At 37.4% G+C, this 24,208-nt stretch overlaps 1 protein-coding gene across 3 annotated transcripts; it reads right to left on the bottom strand.

Moving 5' to 3' along the window:
• Window positions 1-410: 410 nt before the first annotated feature.
• LOC309883107 (cullin-4B) lies at window positions 411-23,838 on the bottom strand. Of its 3 annotated transcripts, XM_082770872.1 has the most exons (20): window positions 22,693-23,838; window positions 20,036-20,151; window positions 15,578-15,681; window positions 14,581-14,650; window positions 14,005-14,078; window positions 12,905-13,067; window positions 12,724-12,813; window positions 12,371-12,453; window positions 11,696-11,763; window positions 10,432-10,550; window positions 9,689-9,881; window positions 9,301-9,405; window positions 8,868-8,978; window positions 8,047-8,132; window positions 7,081-7,188; window positions 6,815-6,928; window positions 6,138-6,243; window positions 5,888-6,060; window positions 5,222-5,374; window positions 411-4,061 (listed from the first exon to the last, which is right to left on the bottom strand). In XM_082770872.1, the coding sequence occupies exons 1-20, from the start codon at window positions 23,222-23,224 to the stop codon at window positions 3,966-3,968; spliced, it is 2,664 nt and encodes an 887-aa protein (XP_082626998.1). In that variant the 5' UTR covers window positions 23,225-23,838; the 3' UTR covers window positions 411-3,965. The 3 variants fall into 3 exon arrangements, with proteins under 3 accessions (XP_082626998.1, XP_082627000.1, XP_082626999.1); XM_082770874.1 differs by lacking the exons at window positions 15,578-15,681; window positions 20,036-20,151; window positions 22,693-23,838 and adding an exon at window positions 15,482-15,502 and having other exon boundaries at window positions 14,581-14,635; XM_082770873.1 differs by lacking the exons at window positions 15,578-15,681; window positions 20,036-20,151; window positions 22,693-23,838 and adding an exon at window positions 15,319-15,435 and having other exon boundaries at window positions 14,581-14,635.
• Between the last annotated feature and the right edge of the window lie 370 nt (window positions 23,839-24,208).

Here is a 24,208-nt window from a genome sequence, read left to right as displayed (position 1 = left end):
CACAGTTCCAAATAGCTGAAGAAAAAATAGGAGCTGGCTCAATCAGCCATCACCAACTAGACAAGCCACGGCCTTTGTACTCCAATGACTGTGCCAGAACCATTAGAAAAAAATCATTAAATGCACTGGTAGACCAGGAATAGTGCTCTCACCTTTAAGGCCAGACATACACCAGGAGAGTAGCCTCCTCTACTAGCAACAGGCCACCACATTTGGTGTTTTTGTACCATTTCTGGTTTAGAAAACTCAAGGGATTTTAATGACTGAATAAAAACGTAACTACTCATTATTATATTTAAATAGCAAATTTTGCTATCAAAGCACAAGCTAAAGATTTTAAAGAAGCCAGAAACATTAGTAAGCCCAATGTACAGAAATTTGAGTAAGAAGGCATTTTACACAAGTTTATCAACACAAAACTGTTTAATATTTATTAAATGACACAAAATACCTAGATAACAGACTCACTCTCTGAAAGGACATGTATTTACATTATTTACCAACTTTAAGAAAGACTCTCTGTACTCATATCAGACTTGTTATGAAACATTAAAAAGGTTTTGCTGCTTTTTGCATCGAAGGATGCAATGACGACACATGCCCTGTTTGCAAGTCTGCATAAACTATAACTTTTTGATGCAGTGAAAAAGCACTTTTTTTTTTTTTTTTTAGTTCTGGTAGCCGAGTGAAGAGGCTTCTGAAAAGTAACAGGGTTAGTTTTTTTTCCCCCACTCCAGACATATTCTGAAGAACTGTTATACAAAAGGTATATTACATTTTTGAATGCTGCTGTACTCTTACAATTTTAGTGTAACTTTTCAAATAAAATATTATTCCTACTGTATGAAATCACTAAAAAACCAAAGTGGTATCTGAACATTTCATTAGATACACTTTTGTTTCTTTAAAAAAAAGAAAAAGACATTAGGGCAAATGATATGCTTAGGAAAAAACAAAAGTCTGACTGAGAGCAGAGACCAAAATATGAAGCACAGCTAAAGCAACTTAACAATTTGCTAGTTTTTTTTTTTTTTTTTTATTAACTATTTACTTTGGCACCTTTGTGTAAACTATAGAACAAAACAATGTTTACAACACATTTGCAATTACAGCATTTAAACAAAATGGTCACTTTTTAAACCAGCCAAGACAAAAAAATAGTCCATTTATGGGTATAAAGATTAAAAAACCTAAAATATATATTTCTAAGAATAAACTGCAATTTCTTATGAACAAGGTGCTATAAACTGCATGCAAGAGTCAAGATTAAAAATGTGTGGCCAAACAGACAAGCTGCATTATAGCCAGATGAATTGTGGTCCAAGCCCACTCCTATTTTTTTTTTTTTTTTCATTTAGAGATATATATGGCTCAATAGGCAGGCACATGATCCCAGCAAGAAGTTGTAGAATTATACGGCTGGACAAGAAATCTTGGCTGCAGCTTTGTCATTAATCAGGAATGAGTGAGACCTTAGCAGAAGAGATGAACAAGTTCTTGGGGAAAAGCCATGAAGATCCAAGAATGAGAAGCCTTCTCCCCTCCCCTCTCTCACCCCTTCGCTCAGCCTAGCCAGTATTCTCAAAATCTATTCTTCGGGTTGCTTTAACTAGGTTGCCACTCAGGGTCTAACTCAGATCATGGAAGTCTCATGAGAGTCGTGGACATTTTTCTATGTACTAATTTTTGCATTTAAGTTACTGAAAAGGATGGGATAAAAATTAAATAAGCCTTTTTACCTTTCTGGTTGGTTTGACTGAATGCAACGCACTTGTCTGATGAGGGAGGATTTTACCAGAGCAGACGTTTTTAACGTGGTGGTGGTTCCGATTTTTGGAACCAGTTCAATGGTTCCGATTGAATGGAACCAGTTCAGTGTTGATTTAGTCATCTCCTGCCTCCCAAAGAGAGAAGTTTTATGCTCCTTCTCCAAACACCTTTTTAAAAGGAATATTTTATTGGCTAAAGATACAAAACACATACAAGAAAAAGAAACACTGAATGGAAAATGCAGAAATTGTTTTTTTTTTTTTTCTTTTGTGTGTGTGGAGGGGGGGTTATAACATGTTTTCCTCCCCAGTGGATGTCTATTTGAACTAATACTTAAAGATTTGCCTCTGTTTTCTGGAACAATCTTCAAGTTGCTTACCGCATAATTGTATTAGCGTTTCTTACAGAGGCAAGGGTGGTCCTGGATGCCTACCAGAAGTTATGCTGCAATAGCATCAGAAGATAAGGTAGATTTTCTGCAGATCATATAAGGAGCTGTATGACAGTTAGTGGAGAGTGACAGCAAACAACTTAGTAGGAGAAAAAAACAATCATCTGCTTCATCTGTCAACTGAGGACTGCATACTTTTTGAGCTTGAGCAAAACAGCTGGAGAAAACATGGAACTAAACAATGGACCAAAAAAGCAGCAAGGATGGGATGTGTCAGATGCAAAACAGACACGCACGCACTCCCTCTCTCACACATACACACCCCTGAATGTGGTATCACAGTGATAAAAAGTTATAGATCCTAGATAGCTAAGTTACACTGTCACTAAAAAAAGTAACATCTTGCTTTCAAGAAATATCTGGTATTTTACCAGGACTATCAGTGCCTGAAAGAGGATGAGGTTTTTCACTGTACTTTGCAACACAGCTGACTGTAGGTCTAAAGCTTGGCTGGGTAAGGAAGAACTGTTATGTGGATGAGTTACTTTTTCTGCTGACACTTTTTTTTCCCCCCATGTATTCCTGGCATACACTGCTATAGCAATAAAAATGCATTCTGTTGAGAAAAGCTCTACATTCAAGTGACTTAATTCTCCCATGTCTTATCAAGATGCAAAGAATGCTTTCTGGTCATCTACGAACATGTTTTAGATGCCTCGTAACAATACTTAACTATCTTTCTATATGAGAGGTAGGCTTCTGGTTTCTAGGAGGCCTGCCACATCTAGGGCTGAGTTTTTAAAGCTTTAAGTTAAAGCAATCCAAAGCAGGGCAGTCTTGTAAGCGCCCTGTCTAAACCTTGAGGTTTGTTCAAGTTCACAATGTTGCAAAGCAAAACACATATTAAAATTAGTTTGTAACTTTTGTTCTTACAGCTGTACCACAAGAACAGTGTGGCTTTTCATAAATACCTTTAAATAGATTCTCTTTTGTAGAGTATTGCTGCCAAGAGGTGAAGGCCTCCTACCCATGACTAGTAAAAACTGTCACTTTTGTTTCCATTATGGCTGTTTTATGCTTAAAATTCCCGAAGGTGAACACCAAGTCTTACAGGCAAGCCATTTAAATATAAACCTGAACTTGTTTTGTTGTAGCAGTTATTTAAGAATGGTATTTGTATATATAATATATATGCCCACACTGCAAACTTTATACATCATTTTATATTGGTATCATTTTTATCTTAATTGCAACCAAGAATATATTCCACTAGATCAGCAATAAGCATAGGTTGGCTTATTCCCTATTTCCCCTCCCTCGAGGGAAATCCAGGTGTGGGTATCAACCAGATCAATGGTATGTTTTTAACTGAAATGCATTCTGTACAGTAAATAAAAAGTTTGCATGCAGTTTAAGCATTTTAAAGGCTATTTTCTTACATTAACTAACCTTCTTTTTCCATTTAAAGGTGTGACAGACATCTGTCTTATCAAGGGACTCCTCTTCAGACCCAGAGACAAATGGAATTATGAAGACCAGATACCTTCTTGTAGCTTTCTGCACATCTTACTAAATAACATGCAAAGAGTTCAACAGCATTCTTCTTAAAATGTAAATAGTACTCTTTAAATGGGCATGTTAACCACTGAAAGAAGTCGTCCACTCTACTATACTTCTCCATTACACTGCTTTCATTCAGTCATCGGTAGTATAAAAAGTCAATTAATGGGATCAACAGGCTAGTTTATCCACTGGCAATTGCGTATGACACCAAGTGTGCAGTAAAACAAAGGCCAACATATGTTTATGCAATATAGTTGTATTGATTTGGGTTTTCTTTATCTCTTTCCATGTAGTCCCTGTCAATTAAGGATTCTATTCTCTTCTTAAGGTCAGCAGGCTGTAAAATAAAGCAGATGTCAGCATTATGATTTTGTGGTCAGTGTTTCTCTAATTCTTTCTATTTAAGCCAAATATCCATACTGTTCAAGATGACTAAGGAAACATCATCACTTAAATCCCTTAGAGCATTAAAGATCCTTAAATTTTCGGTGTATAATTGACTGAAGAGAAAGTTACAGAATTAGCTTGTTACTTTCAGCTAAGCATAGTCTTTTTACAGCAGGGAAAGATTGCTGCTGCTGTTTAAACTGAACTCTACTATGAAAAACTGCAATTCATACATTTCATACCAAAGCAGTTTTATTTGTGACTTTTATCTAGATGGCGTAAGTTTCATTTTATCTTGATGCAAATAAGTTTTGCAAGAGTTTGGGTGCCCTATGACTTTGTTCAGTGAAGAACTTACATAAAACGTCTCAAGACAGAAAAGTAAGGAAAAGCAAGATCAGCTACAGTTTATGTAAAACTTACAGGCCTGCAGTAGCTTAACATGTTAACAAAGCAGAGTAATATGGCAATAACTTTAATTTTAAATTCCCATTGATAGAATGCATTGTATATTCAAACTCAAACAGATACATCACTGTCTATTTGAAAATCCATTTGGCATTTGTACACAATAAGCTATCATTCATATTTTGCAACTGTGGGCTGCTTTAGTTTTGAGACATTCACCAATACCTAATTTTCATTCCACAGATACTTGTATATATCAACTAATATAATCTGTCTAGAAAAAACATTGTACATTTATTGGCTACTAAACGTTATCAACCAAATAAAGTTAAGAATCAAGAACACTTCTGCATATCTGAACCATTTTTCTCTCATCCCAGAACTGCATTGCCAGAAGACACAAGCAATGCAAGAACATCCGTGTGTAAACAAAGACAGCTTAGCTTTCAATTAGTACCAGTAAACTCACAGTTCTGAGAACCATTTTTAATATGTTTTATCAACTTACCAGAAGCCAGAGGCAATATTCAGATAAATGAATGCAACTGGCACTTTAAGAAATTTCTGAAATTAAGTATTTGTCTCTCCTAACAGTTAAAAAAAAGGAACATTTTAGAGGAACACTGTTTAACTGAGGACAGGCCAGGGAACGTAACAGGTAGTAACACGTTTTTAGAAGAAAAAAAAAAATCAGTACTACACCTTTACTGGGAATTTAAGCTGGTTGTAGACCTCTGACACAAGCAAGTTATGACTCAACGTTTTACGCATCTTCATGATTCGTACAATTGCAGCGTCAATCTGGTATTGCCGGTCCTGGAATACTCTCTCCGTAGTGCTTGCCTGTTCCTCTACCTGATGAACCCATTCAAAAGAGTTTTAAAGAGAATACCAGAACTGTTGAATTAATTAATCTTCATATCTAGCACAATTCTTAGTTTATGACACTCAAAGGTTTACTGTCATATATTTGACATAAATACTTTAAAGACAAAACTGCTCTTAAGAAGAACTTGCACAAGGGATGGTAAATTCACTGAATTGGTTTCTATGTTCACAAATCAGTAAAGCCCTAGAGAATGATTAAGGGTGAAAAAGAACAGTTACTAATTGGAACTTTTGCTAATCAACCTCATTTATAGAGCATCATTGGTATATAAGTTAGTCTGGAAGCTCACACTTAAATCCTCATTGTTATGTTTGTGCTAACATCCAAAATATACATGCATGTTTCACACAGATACCAGTGTGTACATTACAACTGAGAGGGAAAAAAGCTTGTAAGTGGGCAGGCAACAAGATATCTAACCAAGAATCAAAACCCTAGAGCATTAAAAACAAAACAAAAACTAACAACAACAACAATACCGTTTCTTTCATCTGAATTTGGTTGATTTTTATCCTGAAGAGCTTATGTCTGAAATCATCATTGCATGTGAATTTATCACCGTCTTCCACGTCTTTTCCTTTGGGGCTTTTAGTCAGTACTCTGGCTTTGCCACAAGCCAGAGACTGAAGTGTCCTTCTCAGCTCTCCATCCTCTATAGCAGAAACAAGTTGTTTAGTATTTTTAGTCAAGAACACTTGGAAGTACTACTCAGTTGTTTTCAACACCAACCTATCCCAGTGGCTTGCTTTATTTCCTCTAAACTGAACTCCTCTCCTTCATTAAACATGAGCAGCACAAGTGTCTGGAACAAGGAGACCTGAAGTTCTTTTTTGCCCTGTCACAGGGAAAACAACAGACATCAGTAGGGTGTTTTTTCGGTCAAGAAAAAACAATCAAGTCACTGTTCTACGTCAATTCTATATCAATTATTTCACTTAAAGGATGCAGTTGCTCCTTTATATTCCATAATGAATAAAAGAACAAAAGCTACTGGTCACCTTTTGTTTTTACTATGAAATGCAGAATAAACTAGAGGTTAGAAGGTTAGACTACCAAATACCAAATTTGCTAAGGTATACATCTACTTGAGACAAATTCAAATCCATTAAGTGCTTAAAATCATGGTTAGAAAGACCTCTAATCTAAAGTGTAACAGATGCATTAGTTAAAAACCCAGCATCAGCAACCATAGGATCTTTGCAATAACCATGTTTGATATTTCCTGTTTTATCATTAACATTGTTATGAAAAATACAACTAACTGGTAACATTCCTGGATTCCAAGATAAATTGTCTTGAAATATATTCATGACCATGAAGAAATACTGAAGGGAAATAGAAGCTCTCTAAAACTGACATTTTGGAACTGTCAAAGCAACACAAATAAGAGAAACTACGAGACTCACCTCTTTAAATTCAGCTTTTAGTACACAATGACCTAGTGTTGATTGCCACTGAAGTTTCCTACCACTGTGTTTTCCTAAATAAAAGGTCTTGAAAATCTCCTGCAGTTTTACCATCTAAAAATGGAAGAAAAAAAGCACATACTAATACACAATTTCTACTTTAAAAGCATGCCTCTATACTCCACAATCAAACTACGTAGCAGTTGATATCAAGATGCATTACTGTTAGGCTGCTATTTGGTATAACATGACTCTCTATTCATTACCTCTGGGGGCAGGTGGACCTCCATAGGCACATAAGTTGGCCAATAACCCATAGTCAAGATATTCACTGTTAGTTCAATGTTGCCAGGTACATTCTGATTTTGCATATACTGCAGAAAGAAAACAAATTGAAATACATGAGCATTTATTAAACACATTTCAGGTAGAACTGAAAAGCTACCTGGAGCAGACATTAGAGCACAGAATGCAAGTAACCTTGTGATGCCTTTGTTATGTAAAATGTGAGCTACATACAAGAAAAATTAGGATAAGAAAAAGCACTTTCAGACGTTTTAAAGGTGTTTTTCAGGAAGAAAAAAGCAAAAGAAGTGCTTTGGGAAGCTGATGTGAAGATGTACATAGTTATATTCTATAACTGGATGTACTTATAACTACATACATCTTCACATCACAATTCATGTAAGATACATCAGTTGAAGAAATTAAGCTGCACTTCACCTGTAGTCAAAAAGTTACAGGACTGCTGTAATTGATGTCCAAAACCATTGTCTGAGAAGCATAGTTACTTGCCTAAATGACTAAACTTATGAGCCAGTCCCATCAGAATACAGCGCTACTAACTGCTGTTGAAATGTTTTAGAAGTTTACAATTCTCCTTTTATTGTTTTCTTTTCTTTATTTTTTTGTTTAAATCCTCTGTTTCCAGGAAAACAATTAATAAATGCAGTGTTTTTTTCTAAAATAGAGAAACAATTTAAGAAAACAACTCTCACTGATTTTCAGTGGGGACTTTTGCCCATTCCCTTTGAAAGGGATCACTAACAAAGCTCTTTTCTCTGAAGTGAAAGAACATTACAGACAACCATAATAATTCAAAAGGAGTTTAAATAAATTACAATTATAAATGTTTACTAAAGATATCCTGCACTCTCTTATTAGCCTTTTTGAAAATAACTCATTCACAAACCAAGTAAGTGAAGGAGCCATGGCAGGCTTTCCAGCATTACCTGTTTAAATTGTATCATTATGTCTTTTGAAAGCTCCATATCTTTAAACATTCCTTCAAGTTTGCTCGTGAAAGCAGCTCCACATTCTATAAAAAAGAAAATTTCATTCTTTAAAAAGAGATCAACAACAAAGAGTATTTATTGTAAGTATTAGAAAGTACTCTGAAGCAAGACCACCTATTTCAGTAAATGTTCAGCAAATAAAGACCTGCACTTAATTATGAAACGTAATAAGGTTATAAACGAAAGGGGAAAAGTGTTCTTAATGTGGCAGCTATTTTGCAACCTATTTTTTTCCCCATGCAGACATGACTATTCTTCCTAGGAATCCACAGGCAGCTTGTCACTCAGACTTTGATCTTAATCTTAATGAGCTGCCTGCCAATCCTTCTCTCGATGGTGGAACAACACTGAGCTCTAAAAATCTTATTCCTACCACCCAAAGGAGCCGTACTATGAAGCAATGAAGACCAGACTACAAGACTGCTAGCTGGCAGCTTCACGGTCCAGACCTAATACAGAGTAAATTGCAAGAGGAAAAGTCACCCTCAAGTTCTCTGAACACATCACTGATTTATTCTGCAAGGAACACCAACTCTATCCCACAGGCCACGAGGTACAGCGAACTGCTGAGTTTTGGCTATTTCTGCTATAGTTACTCAAATAAAAGCAAACGATTCTCCCCCCAAAACACCAGTCATTCAAGAATTGCATGCAAAGATTTCTGGCCTCACGTAAGGCATGAAATACAAACAGCATTTCTGGAAGGTCTCATTAAAATTAGAGTTTTCAAAAGGAAGATGGAAAAGAAAGATATTTACCATGTTTGAGTTTGGAAAGCATAGATTTTTCAGCATCGACTGATGCACTCTTCCCAACTAATAGCCTCTTCGCTAGATCTTTTTTATAAAAGGCCTCAAACACATCTTTTCCTGTAAGAGATTAGATTTGACAGTGATCACAAGCTATTACGAGCTTTTAAACATTACTGATATTATGGGGCCCAATTCAAAATTATGGGGCCCAATTCAAAATTTAATAAGGCTAGCAAGGACCTTCACGTTAAGATTTAAGCAGAGTTGGAGGCAGGTCCCATTACAGGCATTTTAACAAATACTAGTTAAACAGCACTGCACCAGCAAACTGCAAGAGAGAATGAATGCTTAAAAATGTAGAAAGATTGCAAAAGTGAATTCAAAGTATTTTTATGTTGCTGATTAAACAACTGTATCCACACACAAAAACATCACTTACCATATATGAATCTAAATATGATCATAATTTTATCCAGCATTTTTTCAAGTTCTTCATCAGTAGCTTCTTTGTTGCCTGCACGGAGCTTTGAATCTACATATTTAGCTAAAAGAATGTTAAGGGATAACAAGTTTATCATATACCTAATATCACAATGGAAACAAAAATTTACTTGTTTTTAAATCCATATTGTTAAAATCTTTTTATTGTTAAAATCTAAGTTGTTTAAATCACCTGCATAATAAGGCACAGGGGATACCACAATTTGAGGATGTCATATCTCAGCACACAATTCCGTATTACACCACATCTGTTTAAGCTGCATCAGCAACCCCCTCATTTCCCCCCCACCCAAATTCTCACATAGGAAGAGACCAAATGAAAATACCTATGAGTTCAGCTGGCTTATTTGGTCTTTTATTAATGAATGTTTCAAAGGCTTCTTTCATGGCATTTACAAACTTCTCATTCTTGAGAAAGCAAACATCAATAATATGGTCAACTTTATCTTTAAAATCAAGCAGTTCTTGGACCATGGTTTTGTCTTTTTCTGGATTAATTACTATTGTGCTACCAAATGCCTGAAAAATAAAACATGTCTTTCAATTAGTCTTAACAATGAATTTAAATGAAAACACTTTTAAAACTTATGTTATCTTTGTAATGCTTTGGTTTTGATATTCCTATTAGTTCCACTAACACAATAGAAGTAACAGCATTATAAAGGAATTATATATCATCATTCTCAGACTGTATGTTGATTCAAAACCAAACTATCAATAGATAAACAAAATTTAGAACTTTTTTCTGACAAGAAATTTCAGAAGGGAGATGATAGAAACATTTTGGCATTATCAAAACGCATATTGGAAAAAATATACTTGTCTCCCACAACTGCCTATAAACAAGGTAAATCCAAGTTTATTTGAAGTTCAGTAATACAGTTGAACAATTTACTATATTCTTCAAGAAGACCTGAACAGTTACTGTACTTTTCCCAGTAGAGTTTCAAAGGCTGTTCATTAGATGCTTATAAGCAAATATTATTTCTTACAAACATGCAATAGTTTTTAGAGATGACAAATATCTGTTTATAAAACCCCATCAACACCATAATTCTAGAAATGGTACCTTTATGTACTCAATCCAGTGTTGTAAGAGAACTTGCACTCCACCTCTCACACGACTAAATAACTGATACAGAAGAGACAGGTCTTGAATTCGATTTTCATCAAGAAGGTGGTTTAAACCTGCAAATGAGAGAATTTCAATAAAAATTGAAAACAGTGATCCCCAGAGAGCACAGCATATTACTACAGTAAGGGACCTCTTCAATACAAGCATTTCTTATCGATCTGTTAGGTTGTGTGTGTGTGTTTTTTTTTTTTTGTTTTTTTTTTTTTTAAATTGGAAAGCTACTCCCATTTTACAGAAATCCAGTGAAATGTAAAAGAGCTATCTGGACTGGTTCTTAGGCTACTTTACATAACATATTAATCACAACACCTTTGCTTACTTCTGCTCTACTCTGCCCTAAAAATTTGAGAGGTCTATGCTCTACTGATCAGAAGCAAAGGTCCCTTGGCTATACAGAGCTCTAAGTCTCAATTCCAGCTGAAAAAAATGCATTTTACAGATGTTTGAAGGCAAGCAACTTCAAGAAATATCTTCACTTTTTTTTTTTTAAAAAAAAAAAAAGGAACTTTCTGGCAGAAGGCCTGACACTCTAGAGCAAGGTTCTAAAAAGTAGATGGGTAAATATCACAAACCTGATACTCCTCTCAATAAACAGTCTGTTCCAGATGTGCAGGACAATGCTCACATACTAGCCAGATTGTGGATGAAACAGATAATTTGATCATTTGATTATCCAACTTTTGCTACACCCATATTTATCTCCAGACTATCCCTCATAGTAACAAATGGTCACTAACTCCACAGAGACTGTTGAAGAGCTGAGGTTAGTGTACATCACTGCTCAAATTTCACTTTTTATTTTTAAATAAAAAAGCCAGCTTTATTTTACATACAGCAAGCAATCAGTGTTTCTCTTTTCTGGTGCAGCCAGAATTCAAAGGCTTTTTCCCTTACTTCTAAGGTCTTCAAAATGCTACTCAACACATGGAACAGAAGAGTCCCCTATTCTAGTTTTCATTTTGCTTTGTTATGTATCTGAAAACACCACTGTGGCTCCTTACCTCTGACAAGGAGAATGGTACTTGCCCTCTTGCAAAATGGTCTGTGCTATTTCATGAACTGAGTAGCAAAGGGCATTAAAGAATGACGTAGCTTGTGTCATCCCCCAGCACCTGAATCTGTCACTTCCTTTTTTAGCAGAGGAATTGAAAGCCCCGAAGCAGTAATTAGAAACATTTCTATAAAGAAGGAAGATTACCTTTCTGAAGAATGGCTGTTAAATGTTCACCTAGAAGTTGCTTTTCTACAGTTGCAATTAGTGGCTTCCTATAGAAAAAATGTTTAGAATTACTTTTCCTTTTTCCAGTATTGATAGTTTTAATTATTTTGAGATTACACTAACTACAATCAGCACTGGGAGTGGTCTAACTATCTGTGGCCAAAGATGTAAAATGAGTATACACATTTGTCCTTTTTTCCTCCTTTTTTCGACCAGATTTTGTGGAAATCCTGACTCTAAGTAGAAAAGACTGAAGAGTAAAATTAGTCAATTTTTCACACCCCATTAAGAATATGTAAATATTCTTATGTAAATATTAGGAGTCTTTTACTTGAGAATCCTCTATCCTTGGTCCTATTTTTTTTCCAGGTAGTATGACAGCTGATTAATTGCATTTCAGGAAGATGCTTGGATGGGAAGTGGCAGCCTGTATTTCTAAACAGAGATGCCCAACAATGTTTATGTCGAAGTAGTGACTTACAAAAAAAAAAAGCTGTGTGAACCAAGACAGTACTTCATCGCAACCAAGGAATTTTGGGAAACGAGAAGCATTTGATGATTGTTTAACAACTAAAATAAACTGTAGCTATTAGATGGCTCTCAACAAAAGAGCCAAACCACTAAAGATACAAAGCAAAGAGAGATTACACTTACTGTGTACTCTGATCTAAGTAAGTGATTATCCTGTCTGCTTCTTCTTCCAAGCGCTTGTTGACATGGTGAAGATATTCTGGAACCTGAAAATACCAGAGTAGCCTTTTATGTTTTAATAATCAAAAGAGAAAAAAATGACAATGCTGGTTGACAGCTACAGCAACTCCAGTTTAAAGCACAAATCATTACACTGTGAATGAAGGAATCCTCATCTGAATTTGCTTTCCCAGAGTACTATAAAACATACAAGGCACATTATTGCCCAGTACACTATTTAATGCAACACAATAGTTCCTCTCCTTGAGAAGTGTTCCATCATTAGGCATAAAAAAATAATTGAAAATTCAAAATACCTCTCTTTCCTGCATAAGCCTCTGGCCCTCTGCTGCATACAAGCGGTTAGTCTCTTCCAAGAATCTATGTTCGAAAGAATCTTGATAAATCTAGGGAAATAACAATTCAGGGTAAAGCTTAGAGAGCACTAAATAAGAATAAGCTGGTTTATTGGTTGAAAGCTGAAATGAGCTTACTCACCTGCAAGTCAGAAAGCATACTTAAAAGGCTTCGCAATAAGCTCCTATCAATAGCCTCACCATTTCTTTCCCTCTCAATCAGTAGAAGAATGCCATCAATAGTTTTGTTCTGAACCTTCTGATCACTTATTATATGAGTTCTGAACAATTCTAGCCCCATATCCCTAAAAAGAAAAATAAAAACTTTTTAACATATTGCATAAGAATAAGCCCCAAATATTAATAAAATTTGATCTGGATCAAACAGAGCCAAATAAATTACTTGCATTCTCTGAATTCCTCACTCCTTTGTCCCCAAATCACTCACGATGAACAAACACATACATACTAAAATAATCCATGACAAAGCACCAACTTTAAGTTACAGATTTTAAAGACCAACACTTTTTTCTAAATAACCCCCTAACTTTTGCAGTACTTTTCACTTGACAGGATGATTAAAACTAAATAAACAATAGCTTTCAACTAGGAAAGGAGAATGCCATTCTGGGCCCCAATTTCAAGTTTAAACTGTTGGACAATATTCCTTTTAGTCCATCACTTACTAATCTAAGTGACAAGGCAGACCTCAGAAAATCTCAGTTATTTGAAATAGAAGGATCTCTGTGGCAAAGTAATCCAGGTAGCTTAGCACCCAGTGAAGAGCCAAATGTTGTATGGCAAAGGCACTGTAGGGCATTTGCTAATTACTAAAATCGGGCTGGGGAGGGAGGGGTTGTGTTCGTAAGAAAACCACCTGCTCTTATTTTTAGGTAATTTTTCCCTTTCAAAAATGTTCAAAGAACTTCAAATACTATGCACGTTACTTTTACATTACTAAAGGCAATAACTAGACAACCCAAACCCTGGCACTTCAGTTGTTGAGCATGTCCTTTCCTTTTACTGTGTAAGTGGAGGCTGATATATATTTAGCTAAGATTTGCTATCACAGTTCTAGAAGAATCCCACAATTCATGGTAAGTTTATTAAAAATGTGACCTCCCTTTGCAATAAGAAGGTACGTATTCACCATGTAATTTACAGGTCACTAGAACGCAGCTAATAAGATAACATGGGATAATTTAAATAGTCCCCTCACAATTTTATCCTTTGTGCCCTTACCAAATAGATGGCAGCATTGAATTCTGAAGTACGTAAGTTCGATCCAAGAACAAAAAGATACTTCTAATCATAATCTGGTATGAAAAGAAGAAAAAAAGCCACAATCATTTTACTCTTGAAGCTGAAGAGCAAAACAAATTATGCTCAACAACAACAACAAAAATCCCCGTGACAGGCTTTAGGCAGTGCTTTGTTATTTATTTAAAACACTCCTCCAATTTTGGTGAGCATAGTGAGCTTATCAGTCAACATTTAGCATTTTTCTCTAGAAAAAAAAATAGCTCCTTTCATAACAGGTATGAACAAAAAAAAGGTTGCATAAAAACAACTGTTCAGAAGTGGTGTACCCCCACCCAGCCCCAAGGCCAGACCAACGTGTTAAAAAAAAAAAAAATACTACATTATTTTCAATGATTAATTTCTAACGTATTAGATACAGATATATTTCACAAAGAAGCCTTATTAAATTTAAGGCAACATTTCAGAAGCACAGTGTGTTTGTAAAGGAACAGAATTAAGTAAAGTATCAGCTTGACTAGTGAACTGTTTTTCTTTAAAAGGAAAAAAAATACTTACCATTTGTCTGCAGTGATCTTGCCAGCATTTGTCTATTTTCTTTAGAAAAAGAACACTATCCAACGAATCCATGAAGAAATCATTAAGAAAATTATGATTAATAGGCAGCATTAGTAGCGAAATGAACCAGCATTTTGTTTTATTTAAAAGACACTTAACATACAGCACAACAAACTCACCTACTCCCAAACAGGACCACTTAATTTCTTCCTAAAGAAATTTGGAACTTCCTAAACTTGTTTACTTTTAATGAGGGTCCTGGTGTAAACAAAGTGTTCTTAATAACAAACCAAAACAATTTGAACTATTTAAAAAAAAGGAAAAACACTTCTGAATGCTTTGTCCAATGCTCCATCCTGGCAGCGGCTTGCATGGGAAACAAGCAAACCTCAAAACCCAACAATTCACAATATGTCTAACAGTCTGCCACTACGTAGATTCTGTTATTTCAGCTCATGTTAAGAGAAAAACTTTGTTTGCAAATTTTGACTTGTACTCAGTTCACAGGGTAATTCTGGTACTAATTAACATCCACTTTACAAGATCTCATTCTGATGCAACTCGAAACTTTTCTAGATCCACCATTTTGATCCTCAGAACTGGTACCATCGTACATTTCCAGACCACTAGCATTTTTCCAAACAGAAAAAAAGGAACTAGTTCCAAATTTTTTCTGTTTACTCAAGCATGGTAGGTTTGGTATGTAATGCAGTCACCACAGCCATTTTTAAGCCTTACCTTATGAGCTTCTCTAAGATGTCAAAACGTGTCATAAATACCAAGAACATTTTCTCACGAAGTTATCACATGATTACAGATAAAGGAACTAGCAGTGTTTTTTGTGAGGTCCCAAAAAAATGGAAACAGAGACAATTATGCAAAAAACAGGAATTCAAATCACCATGGCCTACTGTCATGAACTAGTGAAAGAAATCCATCACCACACGCTGGCAGGTAAAAACATTCTGGCTTGTCAACAGCTTAATAAAAAGGATATTCTCTGAATTGGTGAATTTGTGCTTTAATGTGGTCTTCACAGATCTGTCTCAACTGCTTGTACAAGTTTGCAGAAATCTTGTAGGAGCAGAGATTTTCAACAGCCTGAAGTAAAGAGAAACAGATACTAAGCAGTCTGATTATAGTCTGACGTGGTTTTACAAGCAAAGTGAGAGACACAGAATTCTTCTGCTTCTCATTCAAAAGTTACCAGCTTTTAATTGTAACACTTAACAGCCTCATGCAAAAAAGAGAGACATGACACTGTAACAGCAATATGAGAGCCATGCCCTGAACAGCTTAGAACATGAGGACTTATTAATTTCAGTTGGAGTATCGATAACTAATAAGGAACACAAAGAATAAGGATGATGGTTTAGTACCAACAGCTTGCTGGGTTTCATACTTCAAAGCAGACACTAAGGTCCTCATTTTATCAGCTGCTGTGCTCTGCAAGTCACACCAATATTGGTTAAAAAACCAACACTGCTTGTCCTTTCCTTGAGTAAAATTCCCCTTACCCACAAAATTAAGAGTGTGTGTCCATTTACCCCTTGGCTGTATTTAGTTTGAATCCTGAACAATTTCTGGTATTGTAACTACATTCCAGGTGTTTAGAGCTGCAAACATTCTAGATCACAATCAAGTACTACAAGATTTGTGCCTGTGCTTCATAGCAAGAAGACAGATGTTTAATGAGGACTTGTCTTAGGAGACTGATCACGGAAACAAGCATTCTATAGTCCACAAGCACAATGAAGACTTTTCCAAAATGTATGCCTATTGCCCAGATTTGGCAAGAAACCGAGCAATTCTAACTCCTTGAGAGACAAAGTCACAACACGTGTATATTCTGGAAAACATCTGTAGAAGCAAGAGAGGAAAAATATGTACGGCTTTCAACCAATGCTTCCTGATCTTATTTGTTTTCTTAATGTAAAGTGCTTTAGTTGCCAGTACAACCAACTCATAGGAACAAAGTACTGGAAAATCAAGTTTGCTACCCAGCAACCGTGGGCAGCCAGGCAGTGAAAACAGTTCAGATGTGTACAGTGCATCCCTATTCCATTACACAGAAGTCCCCCGCATCCCCAAATACTTCCTGACAATGCACGTAGATGACAGTGCACATAGAAGCCATCAGCTTCTCACAGTTAACAGCTACCACTGCAAGCACAGCAGTAACCAAAACAGCTAAACCAGTCATCGTTCCTGGGGTGGAAGCACCGGCTTGCTACAGGTAATGTGGGCTCTATGACAGAGTTTGAATCAAAACAAAACCCCAGCCAACACAACCAAAAGAGAAAACTAAACCTGCATAAGCTTATTGTCATAAAAAAACAGGTACAGCAAGAGAGTGAGTACACCAATTAATGCTAAAGCAGCATCTCTGAACACTGGCCTACACAAATACAAACCAGGCATGTGACATCTGAATCACAATTAGGAAAGCCAGAAATTGATTGTCACCATACACAGACATGAAAGTATAGAGATCTTAATAGATGGAAATTGCTGTAAAATTCAGTTCTCAGCCTTAACACTTAAGAAAACCCAAACAAATACAAATATGCAATAGGAGGAAAATTTACTTCATGGTTCTTTGAACACCAAGTTTAGAGAGGCTGATTAGACCTCTAGTAAGTGCAATAAACAGACTTCTCCCACTTATTTTGGAGAAAAAACAGAACTGGAAAGACAAATGCTGTCGACTTGTTAGTTACCTGCACAATCGCACGTAGCCTCACTTCTAACTAGCAGCCTGACACACCAGCAGCCATTTAGCTGTACGTCATCAGCAAAAACTACTGGTCAGCTCCCCCATCTCAAGTGAACATTTGCAGAACTGATGCTATCAACACAAGTGCTATTTAACCAGGCTGCTACAAATCCTTAGAGAAATTCGGCTTTGCGCCATAGATGGAAAAACACGCGTCAGTTTGCACTTATTTTTAATATAGTGCTCATGTAAAGCTGTGCTTTTGCACCTGTGTATCAGAAACTCAGAGATGTTAAACACCAAGTATGTGCTAGAATCTGAGTGCTTGAACAACAGGTACAAAGCTTCTGCATCCACATTGAAAACATCTGTGAAAATGTTTTAGTTTGCAAATTCTGCTCAACTTACTGGCATCATTATATTGATTTTTAAGAGGGCAAGCTTTCCAAGGACACAAACAAAACTTTAAGATTTGCTCTGTGGAGCAAAAACAGTATTGCAATGTTATGTGCACCAAATTTAACTACTGGTGCTACAAAACAATAGTTGTATTATAGAGAGAAAAGTCCTGGTAACTTTAGGAGCTACAGTTCAAAAAACTGCTTTGTTCAGAATTAGTGGAATATAACTTTTAGCCAGGGCGTCGGTGTCCTAAGGATGGTCAGAACACCTAAAAGCAAAGTGTTGTACTTCCTTTGTGTAACACATTTTATTTTTAATTGCAGCATCCACGCCTGTGTCTCTGTTAGAGAAAAACTGGAAAGGGCTCTGATGAGAGAACAACAGAACTTCCCAGAAGTGCTTAAATCCGTGATTGATTAAAAAAGGAAAATTAACAATGGATCTAGTACCAAAGACCTAGATGACTTCTTCCTGGTACTACAAGAAGGAAACTTGTTTTGATAAAGAAGCTGTCAATTCTGTAGCACTTCAGCTGCTCACAGATGTGTATTGTTTTTCTCACTGGAGTGGGTGAGGAACAACATAAGTAATAAAGTTATGGCCCACAAAGAAATAAAGCCTCAAAATGTTTATTCAGCAAGGTTTTCCAACACAGACAACAGTTAAACCAAATTCAAATTTAACTCAATTATCAATTATGTTATTCTGAGGTGCGCAGCAAGAACTTTTGCAGGTTATTTTGCAATTCCCTTCTGTGCTTGGATAATGGTGTCTGCCAAGGCATATTTGGAACCAGATCCATTTACCAAACACCTGTTCAGAAATTACATTGGTTAAGTAAGCGTTTAAAAACACTGTTTGCTATTCTTATTTTTAAATGAAGACATTATTAGATTTATAAAAAGAATACAAAGATTTCAAAGATTTCATAGTGGATTGCACTCTGTTCTTTTAAAACCTAGCTACGTTATTATAATGTTAACACAGATTTAGAAGAAAACTCTTACCCTTTTGTTTTCTGAGCATAAACACCACTAAAAAGCAAGGCTGCGGTAAAACTGAACAGAAATTTCAGCGGTAATTTTGTAGCAGAGGCAAGGTTTTCAATACAACTTTGTATCTTTAAACAATCTTGAACATCCTCAAGAACTTCATTAACTGTTATTTGCTCTGCTGTTTAGTGAGTTATTTTAAATATCAGCCAATATAGTGTATTGTAATTTATTAGTTTCACCAGGTTTTGCAGAATTAACAATACTGTAGTTACTTTCACAATAGCATATATCATCTTGACCAACTGTTAGAAAAAGCTATTTTTAAATTAACATTATAAAGAATTATCATAATTTCAAAAATGCACTGGACCAAGGAACTCAACCAGTGAGGTTACAGGTTCTACAAGGAATGGAAATTTATCTTTCCCTAAATCTGACCCCAAACCTTGCGCAAACAAAACTTTTCTCCCTAACTTTTCACACAAATTAAGCATAAACAAATGGGACTTTTTTTTCTTTTTTGAAAAGGGGAAGGAATGGGGAAGAAGATACACTAAAAACTGACAGAGAGAAGGATTTACATATACACACAGAGAAACCAACCAATGAAGTAATAAAAACTTTAGGAGTAATTAGAGTGCTTCCTTATACCCAGCTAGAGCAGCATGGCTACTAGGCCATTAAAACCACAAGTATGTTAATATGGGGCAGGTGAAGAGAAAGCTGAAAAAGCAGAAGTTGAGTTTACAGAAAAACATGTTAGGAAATGCAGTTCGCATGTGATCACTTCCTAAAACATTTAGGGCAAAGCAATCAAAGCTCTTGCTGGAAATAAATGAATTTTAATTCTCAATTAAGACATAATGCTCAATGATAAGCAACTGCAATCAAACCAAAATGATACAATGGTATTCTATTTACTTTTTAAGAGGCAAATGAAAAGTTTCAGTGTTTAAATGAATTAGTTATAACCCTCAATCACAGATATTGTCTTGAGACAAAGGATTATATCTTTTTCTTACCTAACATTTCTCCTTTAGCATCTACACACCATAAGCCCTCAAACAGTAAAGGGAATACAGCTCCTTGACTTATTTCTTGTCAACTGTTGCAAGGGAAACCACACCTTGGATTATGTTGTGGCAAGTAAAAATACTTTGTTCAAAGTTAAGTATCCTGAGATTTGTATTGATCAATTTCAGATTCAAGAAACTGTTCCATGAAAAGATTTCAAGTGAGAATATCACACAAAATATATTCCTAACATTGTCTCAAAATTGCTTTAAATGAAAAACACAAGTCACCAAAACCCCATCCCACCGCTTGCACTTAAAGTGCTTACCTGATAGAGCTCCTCTAAATTGTATTTAATTGAAGTGCTGTTCTGGATAGCTTCTACAGCCTCTTTCAGTTTTTGCCAGGTTTCATCTGTGTAGTTTTCAGGCAATTTGGGTTTATCTTGAAAAGAAATTATTTTATAGAAATTGAGAAAGTATTAAGTAAGAGTAAAACATTTTACCTTTTACAGAAAGGCATAGCTCAGAGAAGACAGGCTGATGCTCTAGGTTGTACTTACACATTAGTGTAAAAGCAGTACCTTATATTTGAAACAATATCACATCGTAAAAACTCAGCATTACTCTTCACATACACATCACAACATCAGTAGCCCAAATAGTATGTGTGATTTATTAAAAAAATAAAAATCACAATGTGTCATATGTGAGCAGCTTAACAGGTAGAAACCCTAAAAACCAGCAAAACAGACCTGCATCTTCATAATGCTCCCATGTTGTACAAGAATAGCACAGATAGGAGTAAAAAACTGAACATAAAAGCTGAAAATGATGGATTAACAGCTGTGTATAGATTATTTTTATTAAGTTCATTAATTCTACTCTGTATTAGCACTTGGAAAGAAACCCCAAGACACATGCATGGAAATACTTTATAATAAAGTAAGGATTTATAGTCACAAGGAAAACCTTCCAATTTTGAACTAACCAATTTATACATCTCATGTGTTTGGCCAGTGAATATTTGTGAGGTTAGCCCTCTTTTAATGTTCACACATACCAAGCTTTGCAGATTTGATGCTTTCCATTAAGTTCCTCCCATTTAAAAAAAGGTTGAGAAAGATTAGCCAAGTCACACACCCAGAAAACCATAACTATTTAAAAATTGTGTTCTCAAGCTAGTTAAAACAACACTTTTTGTTGTGATACACAAATTCCCAAATGGAAACAGGAGGAGAAACATTAGGAAGCCACATGCACATCCATGCCACCAACAAGTGGAACTGATCCAGAGTATTTGCTCTATTTAAATGGACTTCTGCAAACCCAAAGGTTAAAAAAAAAAAAAAAGAAAAAAAAAAGCTTTTTGATTTCTCTTGAAAAAAAAAATAATAATAAAAGCAAAACAACACCACTTCTCTCTTTTTGTTTATCCCCATACATTTCCCTACAGTATTGGCAGTATCTCAACATTGCTGTGCTGTAAGAATCTATAAGGACAACTCGTATAAGCAGGACTTGACCACTTTCATTAGAAAGAAATGAGTATGCTACTCAGCAGTAAATACCAAGATTTGAGGTTTTGGAAAGTTGTAAAGGATGTTATTGCTATGACAGATAAAAGCATGCCAAGATTATTGTTCAGCTTAGCATCCGAGAATAAGTAAAAAGCAAAGCTGGCAGCTCCTCAAGACATCCTTTTAAAGCAAGCAACTAGAATACCAATTCCTAAGAAACAAGGATCTCAGCATCATGTGATCTACGACGTTTAGCTAGTCTTTTGAACAGAAAAGGTTGACTTTCTTAAGGATAACAACAGGGTACATGCAGCAGAAGAGTGACATTTCTTTTTCACCATTGTGCATCACAAGTATAAATTTTCAAACAGCCACACTAAACAAAGACAATGTGACCAGGGGAAATGGGTGGAGAAGATTCTTGAGGATTACAAGGCCCTCAAAACAAAAAGTTACACTGGAACACTACAGTGAGTAAAATGATCCTAATCCTTACCTCCTGGGATATCGCTACAGCACATTTGCATCAGTTGTATATTTCAAAATTAGTTTTAATCTTAGTATCTTTAAGCCCCTCTACCCCTACACTCAAACACATGAGGAAAAAGAAGTTTCTTGAGTTGTTTTTAATCAGACTATTGTAAAAGACTGCAAGAGGCAGGAAAGAAACAAGAACTTCTCACAGTTTACCCATCTTTATAGGATAAAGACTACAGAGTTTTAGCTAAGCTGTCTACACCTACTGTAATTTTGTTTACTAGAATATTATGCAGCACTGCAGCAGAAAGTTTCATCTCCCTGCTTCAGCTGGTCTCAAGTAACAACGCTCAAACACGTTTGTTGGGAAACTATAACATAATGTAAACTTGAGCACATTCAGAGAGAGAAAAGACATTAAAAAGATAAACAATAAGAGCTGAAGCAAGGATATTGTGTGGAAAGCATCCAGCAAAAATCTGAGCTACCTACTTTGAATGTAAGTAGGGGAAGCAGAAAGGAAATCTGCCATAATACCCTGATAATCACCTTAGTTTCAGTATTTTAGAAGTAAGCACAGGCAGAATAACCTACAAACAAACAAAATGGATATGGGCAAGACATAGATTCAGATCCAATTTTAAAAAAGGGCCATAAAATGTTAGAAGTTTAACAAAAGCAATTTACACTCTTATGTAGTAAAATATTTTGTTTAACATGCAGGCTAAGGCCTTCTCCACAACAGCGTGAAAGCAGCCTGAAAAATAATCCCAAACTGGGAAGACTAGCTCAGGATGAGTTCATGACTGGGCAAGTATGCATGATAAATATTATCACCCCCTTCACATAAGTTTAGAAATGTTTACCACAGAAAAGCATTTCCTGTAAAACCCAGAGCTATTGGAAAGCCAACCGGTTTTCACGTTGAAAACAAAACAGAGAACCGAGTGGCAGCTCTGCACGGGTGGTGAGGAATTATGGCCTGTTACCTTTAAAGTTCTTGATTACTAATTTCTTAGCGGAGCCAGGTTTACTGTTGGCAAAACTGGAAACGGTAGAGGAGGCAGCTTTGGTCAGGCCATTTGCATGGTGCCCTACAGCCACTGAAGAAATTAAAAGGCTTTTATTTTTGAGCTGCTGTTGGTGCTGCTGTTGAGAAGAGGCAGCAGGAGAGGAGGAGGAAGAAGACTCTTCAGCCATCTTCACATCAAGTCCAATAAAATCCAAGGAGTCCTCAAAGCGCAGCTTCTTCTGGAGGTGATGGTTGGAGGAAGCAACCCCTGAGGAGGAGCACGAGGAGGTGGTAATGACGGTGGAAGATGAGGAAGAGTTGGTTTTGGAAGGAGAAGAGGAGCAGGAGGAAATGGAATCAAATTCTTCTCTTTCAGAGTTGCTGTTGCTACTGTTATTTAACTTTCTCTTCTTGCAGGAGGAGCTGCTGCTGCTATTACCATCAGTGGCAGGCCTGACCTCCTGAGCTGCAGCTGGGGGGTTGGGGGAAGAGAAACCTGTGGGAAACATGAACACACAGAAGTGAACAGGCTGAGGGGCATCAAATCTTTATGAGTTGACAAAGAGGGAGAGAGAGTTTTAGGGTCAGTCTCTGGTGTCTCTTCAAGGAGTCTTTTAACTCCTCTCTCCTCCTCTTATCAGCTGAATCCTTCCGAGTTCCCCCTCCTTCGCCTTCTTCCTAGGAGCGATCGCCTGGTCTCCCCTCTCGCCCCTTCCTTTATCGCTTCGCTTCTCCACGCAGTTTGCCTCCGTTTTCCTGCCGGCACTCCCTTCTCAGGGGAGTGTCTCCACTCCTGTCTCTTGCCGCCCACCGTCTTCTCCCGGTCCTTCTCTCCGGCACCCCCACCTCCCCCGGGCCGCCTGCACCTCGAGCTCTGTCTCGTGCTCCCCCGCCTCCTCTCCGCCGAGCAGCCCCGGGGAGGGCTGAGCGCAGCTCCTCACGCCGAGCCTCCAGCCCCTCACACCTCCCTCTCCCTCTCCGCTGCCCGGTCGGCTCCTTCTCCCGCGGCCCAGCTCCGCTCCGGCTGCCCCCTGCCCCTCTCTGCCTGCTACTGGCGCTGCCTGGGGCGGGCGGCCCGGCCCGGAGCTTGTTATTGTCAATACACGGCAGAGAGGTAGCCTAAAGATGGCGGCACATCCGCTCGCACTGCATGCTGGGGCGGAGACGCCCGGAAGCGCGGCGGGGCGGCCGGAGGATGCGGCCGGCCCCGCCCCGGCCCGGCCCAGCCCCTCAGGCGCCACCTCGTCCCTATAGGCCCAGCCCCGCCGGGGCGTGCCCCCCACGCGTCCACTCCCGCCGCCCTCTGACCCACCGGAAGTGATCATGCCTGCCGGCCGCGCGTGGCCTCCGCCCAGCGCGTGGCGGGAGCGGGCGGGGCGGGGCCGCGGCTCCCTCAGGCCGTCCCCGGGGGGCGGGGTGGCGGCGCTGGGGGGCGGGTGGGGCCCTGCGGGGGTCCTGCAGTTCCCGTCCTTGAACGCGGCCGCGCGAGCTGA

This window comes from Aythya marila (assembly GCF_965140915.1).
Source record: "Aythya marila genome assembly, chromosome: 13".
Classification (NCBI taxonomy): Eukaryota; Metazoa; Chordata; class Aves; order Anseriformes; family Anatidae; genus Aythya; species Aythya marila.
This window is presented reverse-complemented; position numbering and strand designations above follow the sequence as displayed.

Coding starts and splice junctions, on each gene's coding strand:
- LOC309883107 (XM_082770872.1), bottom strand. CDS start 23,224: ATGTTTCCCACAGGTTTCTCTTCCCCCAACCCCCCAGCTGCAGCTCAG. Junction 12,814..12,904: donor GTATGCTTTCTGACTTGCAG/GTGAGTAAGCTC, acceptor TTATTTCCCTAG/ATTTATCAAGATTCTTTCGA. Junction 8,979..9,300: donor CATATTTAGATTCATATATG/GTAAGTGATGTT, acceptor AATCTCTTACAG/GAAAAGATGTGTTTGAGGCC.